This window comes from Rhodamnia argentea, chromosome 3 (assembly GCF_020921035.1).
Source record: "Rhodamnia argentea isolate NSW1041297 chromosome 3, ASM2092103v1, whole genome shotgun sequence".
NCBI lineage: Eukaryota > Viridiplantae > Streptophyta > Magnoliopsida > Myrtales > Myrtaceae > Rhodamnia > Rhodamnia argentea.
In genome coordinates, this window is record NC_063152.1 from 30,938,061 (window position 1) to 30,953,362 (window position 15,302).

Here is a 15,302-nt window from a genome sequence, read left to right on the forward strand (position 1 = left end):
CGAGGTCTGTCGAAAATCTTCCATGGCATTTTTATTTACTAATAACCTAATCTTACGTGGCTCGTTGAAGGATTCAATTAACAATAAAAAAAGCTTAAAGCTTAAAGCTTAAAAAAAACTAAAAAAATTCAAAAAAGAGAAAGAAAATGCAAGGGTTGCAGCGGTGAGGGCTTGCATAGCCCTCGTGCCGCTGCCCCACCATTGCCGTGTTGGCGACCCTAGCGAGACTTTGCCTGCTGTCAACGAGGGTCGCCGACCCTCGGCAATGTTGGGGAGGCGGAGGCGAGGGTTGTACAAACCCATGCCACTGCTAGCCAAACCCTATTTTTTAAGCTTATCTTTTAGTTTAATTTAATTTTTTTAAAAATAGTTTATTTTACGTTTAAAAGTCGACGTGGACTGTAAATATTTTTATAAAAATTGCCAAGTGGACTGAGTTTTTAAAAAATTGCCACGTAATATTAAAAAATTAATAATAAATGCCACATATTGCTTTGAGCGAAATCTTCCCCCCTAGTAGATTATTTTTTTTTTTTTCAATTTGACACTTAAGTGAGCCGATGAAAAATTTTGGCACCAAAGTGAATGTGGCACACAAATTTTGGCATTTTTAGTGTCCTTCTGCCAATAATAATCGGATGATTTCAAGATCGACCCGCCACTTGGTGGGGAATGATGTCTAGATCAATGTTTAGATTTAATGACGCCGAGGTTGTTCGACATGCAGTTTGAGCAAAAGAGGGGGCACGTGACATCTGCGGTGGAGCTGCTCGCAAAGGAACGCGGGGTCTCGGAGCAGGAAGCCAAAAGAGAACTGCGGAAACGAGTGGTTGATGCGTGGAAGGACATCAACGAGGCGTTTCTTCGTCCGACCGCTGTCGAACCGCCGATTCTGATGAGAATTCTCAACCTCTCGCGGGTGATTCATGTGTTGTACAGCGATGGAGATAATTACACCCATTCCGGAACCTTGCTCAAAGATCACGTGACGTCTCTCCTCGTTTGCCCCTTGCCAGTGTCCGGTCTCGCGAGCGGAACATGAGAAGGAACTCGCCAAGATCAAAGAACGTCGCCCACGTGCTGACTTCCTGATGATTCCAGCCGAAAAAAGATTCATGAGTGGTTGTTAATGGAATCTTATGTAATCCCTAGCCCATTTCAAAACTACTTCTTTTTACCTTTAATTTCACGGGATTATTCGTCTAAATCGAAAGACCCAATTCATTGGGATTTCCCTATTCGGCCAGGTCATTTCTAGGTCTATACTGTAAAATCGATTTTCGACAAGATGAAAAAGACATATATGGCCGGATCAATGATCATGCAACGTCGCTTTTCGTTACGTAAAAATTTGAAATCATTGGCCAAAAATCGTTACGCAAAATCTTCTTTTCGCTAATCGTGGTTTTAAACTCTACTATTCCTCTCTTTTTTATTTTCCTCGGAAGTTGTTTGGTTACTAGGAAATACAAGCCACCAATAAGAATTCAGCCATGCCGACCTTGTATTCCAATTGTTTAATTTTTGTTTTATAGGTGCATCTAAAATCATTCTTGTTTGGAAAAAATCCAAATACAGTCCCGAAATGAAGTCTTTCTCCACACAGACCGAGTGGATATCGTCTTAAATAAGCACCTAAGTTCAGCTTTTCAAAGTGGCTTTGGGCCTCCAAAACCCTTAGGAAAATGTTGGGGTGTTTGGCAAGCCCTTTCAAAGGGCATTAGGCTAAATGCCAGCTTTGGAAAGGCTGAAAGCCCAATGGGATAATGTTGAAGGCCCCATTAATGAAAAATAGTCGGATGCATATTTTGTCCTCAAAACCTTATTAAAAATCTAATTTCACCCCTATTAAAAATTGAGACCCTAGATTATTGTTCACCTTCCTTTTCTTTTTTGTTAGAACTGTTCATTTTTCTTATTGAGCTAGGGTTGTCGGCTTGGGGCGACGAGGGGAAGGCGAGAGGCAGCCAAGGGCCGGCGACCCCTGGTGACGGTCGCCTTGGGATGAGCAACCCAAGAGGCAATGCTTGGGTCACGTAACCCAGGCAACTGTTGCTTGGGTCTCGCGATTGCCAATGACTGTCCTTAGGTCACGTGACGGGCCTCGTTGGCTAGGTTCGCGACCCTCGGCATTAAGGCCCGAGGTCGTATGACCCAAACGACCATCGTTGGGTAGGCAACCTTGGCCAACAACCACCAGCACTAGATCTGGCTCGCCGGCCTACAAAGGGTTTTATTTTTTTTCTCAATGAAAAAAAATAAAGAAAGAAAAAATAGAAAAAAGAAATATGCAGTCAAAAGGCCCTTTTTTTTTTTTTTTTTTTTGTTGCACGAAAGACTACTTAGCTCAAAGTGCATTTCAAAGAATGTTTTACAAACATTATTTTCATTTTCCTAAAGTCAATTAGGCTAAAGATATTTGCATTTGCTCAAAGTCCATTTCTAGTTGCACCAAACACATCTGGTAATCCATTCAATTTCAAATAAGAGCCTCGTGAGCACATGCATCTCACATATCATTTTCCAAGCTATGATCGGGGGCATTTTCATCTAGAGATTTCTTTTCTTTTTCCTTTGTTCTTTCTTTCCTCCTTCCTCTGTTTAGCTTCTTCTTCCTTCTTCGTCCAACCGGCTTTTCGGTTTGTCTTGTTGTTTCTTGATTACGTTAGCATTTTCATGTCTCCGGTTATCAAAGAAAGCGTCCGTTCGGGTCTATATGATAAGTTCTTCCCCGAGGCGCGCGCATGACCTACTTACTTCGATTTTTTCTCAATCGCGTGAATGAGAAAATACATTGGGTTGCAGATCCTTGTAATGCCTACCTCGTCCTCGGCCTTATCAAGTGTCCTACCGGTAATTCATCGTGCCTTTTGGGAGTTGAACTGGGAGTCGGCTTGGCGATCGCGGATGCGGAAGCAAAGGCACTTGGACGAGCTTGTCGCCGAAGTGAGTCAAGCGAGGAAGGACAACAACTAGATCATCACGAGCATCACCATCACCGCCCACCACTTGCTAGGCATAGAGGCCGAGAACTCGATCCTCGGAGCTTGGGATCTTGAGCTGAGCTAGAGACCGCCCTCAACGACGGACATATTTTTTTTCTTAAGAAGAAGATGAATGGGAGAGTTTTCAGAAGGAAGAAGGGAGAAGAAGATGAAGAGAGAAAGAAGAAAGAAAAAAGAAGTTTTGGTTGAAAACACCCTTGATTATGGTTTGGAAATTGGGCCAATTGGCATGAGAGATGCACATGCTCGCTAGGCCATTATTCGAGACTAAGTTGATTACTTCATACTTTTGTTTGAAATAAAATGCGCTTCGGACCCTCTATTGAGAAAATGATCTTAGTTTAAGTTCTTATTTGAAACTTTTCCTTCTTTTGGATTATTGACTTCGGCTACGTTTTCATATGTCCAAGTCTGTGGTGGTGCCAACTTTCTGTAAGAGACAATACTTGCGTCTCTCAAATTTAAAAAAAAAGAAAAAAAAAAAAAGGTCTGTTCAGTGAGCTTTAATATAACAAAGTTTGCCACATTGATATTTAATATAAATGTGAATTTCGGATTTGAAGGGACACAATGTGGTTATAGCTATCATTTTTACACAAGAAAAAATCAGCGTGCCCTTTTGTGGCTCTAATACGATAAAGATAAACAAAAGGATTGGATGACCAAGGGCACTAACTTCATTGATACTTTGTACATCATCATCTATAATCATGGTGAAATCTAAACATAAAGATTATGATTTCATCTACATGGAAAATGAATAAAAACAAATCAGGGAAATATCTGTAAATGATCGGCTCGAGCCATATTGATATTTTGTTCGAATGTACTGTTATTCGGACATGAAGAGGTATGTCCGAACTATCCGTTATTGGACATGAAGAGTTGTGTTCGGATATAGTTATTTTTGGAATGAAGGGTTGTCTTCTCTTCGATTTTGTGTGCGTATATAAGTTGAATTTCTAATAATGAACAGAATGGTATCGTGTCTAATTATGAACATAATAGTAATTTCAACTTCCGGAACTTTCATTTTCGTTTTTTCTAAAAGAAACACAGCCTTCTTCTACAATTGTTTTCCTTGAAAGATCCTAGAGAAATATCAGAATTGCTATTTCTTGTTCTTATCGAGACTTTGTTGTATCCTGAAAGATATTTGAGGAAAGCCATTAACAATATTGTGAGGCAAATATATCCTCAAAGAGAGTGTTATCACGCCTCAAAGTCTGATTCTATTTCATTTAATTTTGGAAGATATTTTTCAATAGTTGGCATCTACCCGAACACATCAACCATCTTTTTGCCTAAGGCTCCAAGCACATCATGTCGTAAGTTTGATTTTGGGGAAGAAGATGAAATGTTGATGCTAAGGAAGAGCTTTATTTGAAGCCTCTTTTTTCTTCCTTTCTTTTTTTCTAACTAGATGGATACAAAAAAGGACTTGCTGAGTCATCATTTTACGGATCCAACTCAGCATATAATATTTCACGTCATCAAATGATATTTCATTTGTCATCCTCTGTCCCGGATTCCATCGTCATGGCCATCCGGTTTGATCACACAAAATGACTATATTGAACATCCGACATTAGTTTAAGGATTGCATTGAACAAATTAAATGTCCAAAAATGATATTGTGCATTGAGCCAGAATTTAGGGATTTATTAGTGTCGTTATTCTCTAAACTAAATGTTCACATGCAAATAGACAATTCCAATGTTGTAATTGACCTTATCTTGTTGGCGAGCTAAATACCGGCCGATATGTGAAGGTTGGGTTTTACTTGGATTAGTATCACGAGAGTATTTTTTTTTTTTTTGGACAGAAGTTTCACGAGAGTTTGCCATGTCCAAAAGTATGGAATTCTTAATTGCTATAGTCCAAATGTATGAGGCCCATAGTATCATTTGCTAATAAAAATAAAGTTTTCCTTCTTAATGCCTAGATTATGATAAACTGGTAATTAGCATCCTTCCAACGCGATAAAATCACTTAAAATGGTCGACCGTTAAATCTTTCAACTTTGTACAACCTTCATTAATTTTATCCCTCTTAATACCTAGTTACTTTATCTATTTATTGGTTTTTAGGGGGGAAATTTTACTGAGATAATTATAGGATTTAACTAAATTGGGGAGGCAAAGAACTGTGAACATCACTAACAACTAGCAAAGTAGCCAACAATGACATGTTTTGAGCTTGAGCCCGAAAGGATGATAAAAAAAGAGTAAACGATGATCTTTCTTCTATTTTTGGAAACTTTCATTTATTGTAGACTATTTGGAGGAACTTTTGCTTTGAATTCTTTTCACTTTTTAACGTTTATTTTGATTGAACTTTTTTGGACATTTGAGGTCGATTTTCATATTATATTAAGCACAAGATAATGTTTTCAATTGGCGGGAAAACATACAGTGCTTTAGAAAACGGGATGAAAACCTGAGACAGCCCACTACTTCATGGGCTTAGGCCAGACTCTTCAGCCTGTTCAAGGGCCAGCCCTTCTAAATTTTAAATTCTAACATTCTCTCTATTTTGTTTCATTGGAAGTTTTGTTGGTTCCTAGGTAATACCACCCACCATTAGGAACTCAACCATGGCGACCTTGAATTATACTGATTTGATTTTGTTTTATGGACAGATCCAAAATCATTCTTGTCTTTTTTTTTTACCATTTGGGCCTACTCATAATCATTCTTGTTCAACGCATTATAGAGAAAACCGATCTAAGTCTATGCCACAAACTTTGGTACCTTAGCACAAGACTTTTGTAGGAAAAACAAAGTTGAGAAAAGAATCTCCTAAGTGAATTTTTGCTGCCCTTGTCGGACATGGTCCTATGTTAAAGCAGGCTGCAATCTCAACTCGACGGACCACACCTAACACCCCTTCTCTTGTGAATAGAGCGGGTAGCGGGGATCGAGCCCACATTGTTAGCTTGGAAGGTCAAGGGTCATGGTTGACGTTGAGAAATATGTTGTGGAGGTTTCTTGGCCAGGGCTACCTGTAGTTATAAAAACTGCCGATCCATAAGCGACATCGCGTGCGGTACGTGTTCGATTCAATTATAGGCATTCTTTTTAGAATGTGATGTTATATGTATAAGTCTGCATGTATAACACTCTTATTATTTAAAATATAGTGGAAACTCGATACCTTCGTATTTATCAAGAGAGAGCCCAAGTTTGAACCCTTTTTTTTTTTTATAGTTCTAACATTTCTTTACATAATAAACGAGGTTGGCGAAATTATAATTTATTTCCATTAACGTAAAGGGGAAAAGAAAAAGGAGAAAAGAAAATAGCTGATAACAAAGGACATATGGCGAATTCGAATATCCCCCTTTCTCTCTTGATATATCGTAGTAAGGTAGTTTTAAAGACAGTCAAACGCTCATGGGCCAAATTTCTTAAAAAACTCTAAACTTAAAGTTTAGCCTCAAATCAACCTCAAACTTTTTTTTGTTTAAAAAAAGAAAACCCCAAATGTTCACTCTAATATCAAATATGCCCCCATTAACACTTCATCCAAAAATCACTTGTTAAGTCTTCGACGTGGCCATTTCATGTCGGCATTCCAAGTTCAAGATGCCACGATCTCAATTTTGCACCTGCCCAAGCTATTATTGTTTGCATCTCGTCCTATTACACGCAACAATATGCCCTTCAATCTAGTCTTAAGAAAGCAGTTATCTAAGCCTATGACATGCCTACATCCCGCTAAGAACCCTCTTTTCACCCGAATTAGGGTGCATATGAAAACACTTCTCCATGAGAAATCAACTTCTGATCATAAGTTGATTTTTCTACTTCTCCTCAAAAGTAGGAGTTGATTTTTTTACTTCTACTCTAGATTGATTTCTAATTGGAAAATTTTGTTTGATAACGGTTGAAAATTTCTACTTTTGAAACATTATTAACAAAATCTTTGGCGGCGATGGTCGATGGTGGCGGTGGTCGGCGGCTGCGGCGATGGTCGCGGTGGGCGGCGGTGGCGGCGGTGGTCGGTGGCGGTCGGCAGCGGTCGGCAGCGGTCGGCGGCAATCGGGCGGGGTCGGCGGCGGCCGGAGGCGGTGTTCGGAGGTCGGCGGTTACAACAACGGTGGTCGACGGAGGCAAGTGTGGTGCAAGAAGTCATTCGGGAGTCGAGAAGTTAAAATTTTTTACTTCTCAAAATTGGCCAAAAATCCTATCAGAAGTGAAAAATCTTGTTAGAAATGAAAAATCCTACCATAAGTCAATTTTTTTACCAAACGGATTTCTACTTCGATTAGGTTTTTATCAAATACATCTCTACGCCATATGGGCTTCTGACGGAGAAATGGAATTTCTGAAGTGTTACCATGCACGCCCTTAGCGACTTCCCGAATATCACATGCAGCTTTGAAGTCCACTACTTAGTCAGGTCATCATTCTTCATTTAGAGTTCGATGAAGACTATTTCTCTAATTTTTCTAATCTGGATCGCTTCCTCACCGAGCGGACTAAGTGTGAGCCTATGCGAGAGTGCGAGATAGGAAAAAATCAAGCGCTTTGGAGTCCATCACTCGGTCCAATCACCGAGGAACTCCTCATGTTCGAAATCACTTCCTTCGAGTGAAGTGAGTCGAGAGGCTAACACACGGAGAGTGGCTAATGTGCGGAGAATGGAGAAGCTTGTTAGCTCCGGCTTCGCGTTGTCAAGAGCGAAATTGATATATAGATGGAACGATCGAGTGTTCTCTCTCTTTGACCGCGCATTAAAGAAGCGAAGAAGCAAGCCCTAATTGCTTCTAGCTTCTCCCAATCTTCGAAACAAGGAACGCCGATATTTTTGTGGAGCTATTCCACGTCGGCTCAATGACATGAATTTAGTGCTATCGTGGAATTGCTATGTTAGAAGACTTAACGGTGGCTTCTGGACGAAGGATCAGCGGGCTGCGGGAGGGCATATCTGGGATTAAATCTAAAACTTGGAGTATTTAGGGAATCAAGCCAATGCCGGCTGATGGCTTCTTATTCTCTCATTTTTTGGACAAACGAGGAAAAAAACAGGGTCGGAACTGCTCACAATAGTCTCTCGGACATGAACTGGTGATGCGCGCGTGCCGTCTGCGTGAGGAAGAGAGAGAGAGAGAGAGGGGATGCCCAATGACAAGGTAAGGAATGATTCTTTTATCATGGCGTCATCGAGATTGTAGCCCTACGTCATCGGAGGTGATGAAGTTTGCAGTAATGGCCCCCACAAGAAACGCGGCCGCCGCTCATATTAATTTTTGCCCCATCTGACATCAGCCCCCGTATTAATCCCCGTTTTCATCAATTGCGTCCCTAAATTGACCTCATTGGTCCCAATTTTTCACTTTTTATTTTCAGATCATTGAAAAATATTCTCAGGGTGGGGCAGAAGATTCCTCGACATGCCCCTCCACTTGGAAAGCATCCCCCAATCCAAAAAAATAATAAGATAATGTACAATATCAGCCGTCTGTTTCGATCGATCTTATACATATGTCTTTTCAACGTGGTACATTACAAATTGGCCCTGATTTTGGTAGCCTTGCCAAGATCTAGCAAACATCGCATGTTCACTTCTGGGACGATGCCTCAATTTACTCTCTCTCTCTCTTCTTTTCTTTTCTTTTCTTTTCCAAAATTGGTAATCACGAGAGATTAGCTAATAAAAATAAATTCGGTCACTCGTCTTTTTCATCGACCCAATATAGGCATGATCATTTACTCGATGCTGCTTTGTTTCATTCTTTCAGTAAATACGGTCCGGGATCTGAAAATTTCCGCATTCATTAGGATCGAGTCTCGGGGGCTCTGGCTTCCAAAGGCACGCGAAAGACGAAGGAAACCCATTTATTGGGCAAGTCAAGCAACGAGAACGTCCCTTTTCGGGTGCGCTTTGGTTGGTGAACGAGAGAAGTCGTCCCTGGGAAACATCCATCGGCAAAAAGGCGGGTCAAAGATCATCAAGCGGATTGTCTATCTCCGCAAGTAATAATAATGCGAGATTGAAAGTGATATAGCAAGAAATTCCTAATCCTAGTCAAGTTCGAGAAGATACCGAAACGATAATAATATCTTAAGCCACTGATTATCGTTGATTTTTTGTTTAACAAAAAAGGAAAGAGAGTACGTGACGATTTGCATACCAATTTGTTTTTTTTTTTCTCCCCTTCTCTCCCATAGACGTTCGAATTAAAAGAATTAATTAAAGAAATTAATATCCTGTTTAACCCACCGAAGCAAATAAACAGTAAACGCCCTCCCAAAGTCAGAATCTCCAATGAATAGCCACACAACACAAGTTCAGAATCTCGTTAGCCTTTCAATCTCCTCCATCGCAACCCCAACACAAAACAACGATTTGATTCACCTAATTCTTGTGAGACCAAAAAAAAATTAGAAAATTAAATCCCCTCGATCGCCCCCCAAAAAAAAAGATAAGATAAAAACACCTTTTGGGTTCCTGCGAATCCAAGTCTTTAATCCAGAAAAGATTTTTTTTGGGTGGCCGAACATCATCGTAAACCATGCCGGCATGGTGGCTCTTCTTGTCGGTCCTCCTCCTTTGTCGGCCGTGCTTTTCCGCCAGGAGTGCACCGGGCTCCGTAACTGTAATAACCGTCGACGCCAGCAACGCCACGTGGCGGGACTTCTCGAGGTTCCTCGACGCCGGCAAGGGGAGCCACGTGCACGGCATGTCGGATCTCAAGAGGTACTTCAACCGATTCGGCTACCTGCCCGTGCCCAACTCCAACTTCACGGACGTGTTCGATAACGACTTCGAGTCCGCGATCGTCGCGTACCAGACCAACCTCGGCCTCGCGGTCACCGGCCAACTCGACTCCGAGACCATATCGGCCGTCATGTCGCCTCGGTGCGGGGTTCGGGACACCGACCCCTCCGGCGCCGGAGAAGGCGCGCGGTCGCTGCGGCGCTACGCGTACTTCGCCGGGAGGCCGCGGTGGGACCGGCCGGCGCCGGCGACGCTCAGCTATGCGCTCTCGCCGGAGTACACGGTCGGGTACCTGAGCCCAGAGGACGTGAGGGCGGTGTTCCGGCGCTCGTTCGCGCGGTGGTCGGCGGTGATCCCGGTGAACTTCGTCGAGGCGGAGGTATATGGGGAGGCGGACATCAGGATCGGGTTCTACCGGGGGGACCACGGGGACGGGGAGCCGTTCGACGGGGTGCTCGGGGTGCTGGCGCACGCGTTCTCGCCGGAGGACGGGAGGGTCCACTTCGACGCGGCGGAGAGGTGGGCGGTGGATTTCAAGGCAGAGAGGGCGAAGGCGGCGGTCGATCTGGAGTCAGTGGCGACGCACGAGATCGGGCACGCGCTGGGGCTGGCGCACAGCTCGGTCAGGGAGGCGGTGATGTACCCGAGCCTGAAGCCGAGGACGAGGAAGGTGGAGCTGAGGATCGACGACGTGGAGGGGGTTCAGGCGCTGTACGGGTCGAACCCGAATTTCAGGCTGAGCTCGTTGTTGGAGTCGGAGAGCTCCAAGAACGGGGGCGTTGGTGGCGGCCGAGGACTGGAGTGGAGGTGGTTTGCGTGGTCCACTTGGTTAGTGGCTCTGGTGGATTTGATGTTGCCTTGGTGGTTGTGAGCATGACTGATGACATAGCCTTAGGTTAAATTTTTCCTTTTGGGTTTAAACTTTAAAGAGAAACGCCAGCAATTGTACATACTGTTCAACTTTACTGATACTCACAGTTCAGCCAGAAAGAACTTCATTGGCACACGTCGATTCACAAAAGAAAAGGGCGTGACAGAAATTCTCTCTCATTGGTATTCTAAATAGCGGGTTTTTGTTCTTCGGTAGTTGATGTTTTCTGTTTCGTTCAGGTGGTTCTATGCAAACTTCAGCACGAACTTGGCATAGTAGCTGATCTAAAAGTTCTTGTTCATTGAAAAAAATCAGATTTTTCTATGAATTGATTGGGCTTGGACGGAGTTGGGCAGACTAAAGAAAGAATTTGCTTATTCAGATCTGCCCCCATTGCCCTTCGCGGATCGCCAGCCCATGATCGCCTCTGGTTTCGCCTGCACCATCTGCGAGTCTTTGCCTAAGCCACGTGTGAATTTGTGACAACGTTCTTCACTTGTATCCAACTAAAGCCAGCTCCTTTCCTCACACCTCTCGCACTCATCAGCTCCCTGACCGCACCCGCTTCGCTCCATTTCCCATGAGACGCGTACACGTTGGACATCGCGACATAAATGTAGTCTCCCTCGCCTTCCAATTGGATCAGCTTCGCAGCTGCAATTCTCGCAATCTCCAAGTCCCGACAAGACCCGCATGCGCCGAGTAAAGCCCTCCAAACTGGGGCCCATGTGCCGAACCCGAGTTTGTGAATCATCGTTCCCGCCCTCTGAACTTCTCCTCTTTGCCCAATTAACCTTATGATTGAACAGACGTGCTCGGCCGTCGGATGAATCCAGTAGTCATCGATCATTGATTCCAAGTGCTTCATTCCGAGGTCAGATGGCACTCCGCCATGGGAAAACGCGGATAAGACATTGAGAAATGTGATCTCATCTGGTTCTATACCATCGATAAGAAGTTGCTCGAAGTAGTGAACTACCTTGGCAAAGTAACCATTGTGGGCAAAACCAGATATCATTGCATTCCATGTTATCAAGTTCCTCTGAGGTAGAGAGTCGAACATCGATTCCGCATCTTCCACTCGGCCGCACTTTGAGTACATGTCGACAAGGGCACTGCCAACAACCACAGATAAGTCGAGACCGCACTTCATCGTGCAGCAGTGTATTGCAATTCCCCAACTCAGTGCTGCCGAAGATCCAATTCCACTCAGAATGCTTGAAAATGTGAATTGATCCATCTCCATGCCTTCTGAGTGCATTCTCGTAAAGAAATCAAGAGCTTCTCGCGAACGATTTCGGTTCACATAACCAGTTACTATTGAATTCCACGAAGATGAATTTGGTTTCGGCATGTGCAAAAGGATCTGTACAGCATCTTCCATGTTTCCGAACTGGGCAAAACCATTAATTACCTCATTGTACGAGATTGCATCAGGATTGGGCATCTCCTGCAAAAAACTCAATGCCTCTTCGAGGTTTTGGTTTCTAGCGCAAGCTGACAGAACTGAATTCCACGAAATAGTATCCTTACAACACATTGCTCCAAACACACGAACCGCCTCTTGAACGCACCCGCATTTACCATACATGTCGATCAAGCAATTAGAAATGAAGACGCTGCACCGCATTCCAACTTTTACGATCTTGGAGTGGATGGACCTTCCGAGCTGCAACAGGCTGGACCGACCGCACGCAGCCAATGCAGCCGTCATGGAGAACGCATCGCCAACGCAAGTTTCAGACTTGTTCAGCTGAACAAACAAGCTCAAAGCTTTCCGAAACAGCCCGAAGCGCAGATACCCAGAAATCAATGTATTCCAAGAAACTACGGTCGGCTCGGGAATTTCGTCGAACAGGTTGTGGGCGCCGCGCAACGAGCCCTTTTCCACGTAGAAGCTCATCAGGGCGGTCATCACGAAGACATCGGAGCCAAACCCACGTTTCAGAGCGTGACTCTGAAGCTGCAGGCCATGTGATTCGGAGCCTCGCGATGTCGCGGCGCGAATGAGCCGAACCAAATCATACCCGCACGGTCTGGTATGGGATTGGAGCCTTTGAGCTGCCATCGACGAATCAAGTGCCGCCCGTGCTTCCAATCCTTCTCCTCGGGCAATGGCTGCGATGACCCCATGATCTTCTTGAACGGAGCAGGTAAGGGAGGTGAATGAGTGCGTCGATGTGAAGAGCAGGTGTCGCAACCTGGTACCCAGTTCAGGAAGAAGGACGTTCGCATGCCTCAGCATTAAGAGAAGCGTATGCAATATACATCTTCAGTCACTTTTCGGAGATTGCTCGATTTTGTCCATGATCTTTCGCCTCCCAGAGACTCTATTTGGGGGACGCGGGAGGCAAGGAGAAGTAAATGCTCCGTCCAGCGCAAATTAGTAATTATCATTTGTTGGGAAAATTTCAAATAACCTTCTCATTATTTTCAGAAAAAAAAATTTAAATAAAAATTTAAAGTACCTTTATTTTTTTTTAAATAAAGATCTTAAATGAAACTTATTTAAAAAACAAAAAGACCAAAAGTATCTTGCATTTCCTCAAATAAGAATATAAAGTAAAACTTATTTCACAATAAGAGCATGAGATTGCCATATAGTCTCAAAAGAAGACCTGATCTCAATAGCATTTTTTTATTTTATTTTTCCTTTTTCTATATTTTTTAATTTTTTAAAAAAATTAAAAATTTAAAAAATCATCGTCTTCATCACTTTCAACTTTCCCACAGCAAACACTGACACCTCTACGGGAGACCACCACCACCGTCCTCATCGGTTCTCCGTCCCGCCTCGTTCCCCAGCAACGACCTCAAGGCCTCAGCCTCTCTATTCATTCCCACCGTCGATCCCAACCCAAACGCCGTTGAAGTCACGTGGTTTCTCCCTCCTCACCCCCTCTTCCTCTTGGCCCTTCGCCACCGCCACTGACAAGTCTTCCCTCTGATCAGCAAAAGGGCTCACCCTCCTACTTGTGGCCATTGCTCCACCGTCGATGGGGCGTTGGTGATGCTGGGCGAAGGCCGACAACCCTCACCTAGATCTGGGAGAGGGTCGCGGCCCTCGCCGAGGCGCCGCGCGACCCCACCGGCTATTGCCAACGCCCCATCGGTGGTGGGCGGTGGCTACAGGTGTTGGTGGTGGTCATCCATGGTGGTTGCAGCAGTTAAGTATGGGAAGATGACGAAGACAGTGGATTTTTTTTTAACTTTTTAACTTTTTTATTTTTTTTAAAAAAAGAAAAAAACAAAGAGAAAATCAAAAAGTAAAATGATAAAAATACCCTTGAGGTCAAGCCCATTTTTTAGATTACATGGCTACTTGAGGCCTTTATATGAAACTGTTGTGCCACTTCAAACCCTTATTTGAAATAAAGTTCACTTTAGGCTCTTATTTGAAAAAATAAGTGCACTTTATGCCTTTATTTAAAATTTTCCCTTCTTTTTCAAAAAAAAAACTTGATCAATAGTATATTTGTGATTTTTTTTATTACTATTTTTTTTTCCATTCTTTTTCATCAAAGGCTAGTCTCGGATAATAGCTAGCAACCAGCGAAGGCCAGGCATTTGCCCTCAAAGGCCACATGCAAGGCCGCCCTCGATGGCCATAGGTGAGGGGCGGCCTCGTTTGGGCAAGGTGAGGGCTGCCCTCGCCTAATCTAGCAAGGGTTTCTCTCGCCACGCACAACAACAACAAAAAATGAGAAAAATTAAAATCAAGAAAGGAAAAAAGAAAAAAAAAAGTAAATAATGAATATGCACTTGGTTAGTCTCTTTTTTTGAAACAAAGAAGCTACCTCAGGCCATTATTTAGAGTTTTTCCTTATTTGTTTAGTTTTGTCGTATGAGAATCACGGTGTTAATTTGTATACGGTACATTGAAATACAAAATTGATTTACTCTACAAAAGGCAGTCTGGCAAATTATAACTGGATGTTTCGTGACATTAATATCGTGAGTCTACTTGGACATTTGACTTTGAGGACTCCCTAATAATTCCCAGAGGTAATCTCACGAGCTGACCTGAAGTGTATGTGTGTGGATTTTCTTGTCCACCATTTTGGCCAAAATCAATGCAGTTCTTCTTCCGCTTCACTTCTCAAAGACATCTTCAACTTCAAAACCCTGAGAGGACCCTCGCACAAGTTCAGTCTCTTCTCTTCTCGTTAGTAGCCATGGCCGCCAGATTCGAAGGTCCGTGGCATTCAATGCTCAACTCTAGAATGTCATGGCCGTTGTGGCCACGAAGCTCGAGCTCGCGGCTATCATGGCAGCAAAATTGCTTCTCAAGCTTGTTGAGGATATTGTGGTTCATGCTCTCCATCGACAGAAAAGCACGAACATTTCCTTGGACACCAGATGACTTTTATAGTTGAGCCTGTATTTTATTACTTGTTTAGGTTTTGGCCTATAAATAACTATTACATATATCCATTTTCTCTTGTAATTGGGAGTTATAACATACATGTGGAAGGTGCCAATTATGATGTAATCGTTTGCTATAAATAATCATAGTTTAAGGGTGAATAAAAATAAAATATCGTATCTTGATTTCTCTTTCTCACTTTCATTCTCTTTCGCTGTGATTTGTGGGTCTAATTCTAAAAAAACCCTCAGAGTCTAACTTGGTCGGTCCCAGAATCGTGTCTGTCGGATACCCACGGACCATAGCATAGCACAGCGGTCAAAAGCTGCGATTG

General features: G+C 43.2%; 2 protein-coding genes across 2 annotated transcripts; one reads left to right on the forward strand and one right to left on the reverse strand.

Moving 5' to 3' along the window:
- Nucleotides 1–9,240: 9,240 nt before the first annotated feature.
- Nucleotides 9,241–10,619, forward strand: LOC115729016 (metalloendoproteinase 1-MMP-like). Its single transcript, XM_030659437.2, has one exon. It carries the CDS (start codon nt 9,526–9,528, stop codon nt 10,600–10,602), a length of 1,077 nt encoding a protein of 358 aa, XP_030515297.1. The 5' UTR covers nt 9,241–9,525; the 3' UTR covers nt 10,603–10,619.
- Nucleotides 10,620–10,653: 34 nt separating this feature from the next.
- LOC115729014 (putative pentatricopeptide repeat-containing protein At5g47460) lies at nt 10,654–12,950 on the reverse strand. Its single transcript, XM_030659434.1, has one exon. The coding sequence runs from the start codon at nt 12,845–12,847 to the stop codon at nt 11,063–11,065; it is 1,785 nt and encodes a 594-aa protein (XP_030515294.1). The 5' UTR covers nt 12,848–12,950; the 3' UTR covers nt 10,654–11,062.
- Nucleotides 12,951–15,302: the final 2,352 nt, after the last annotated feature.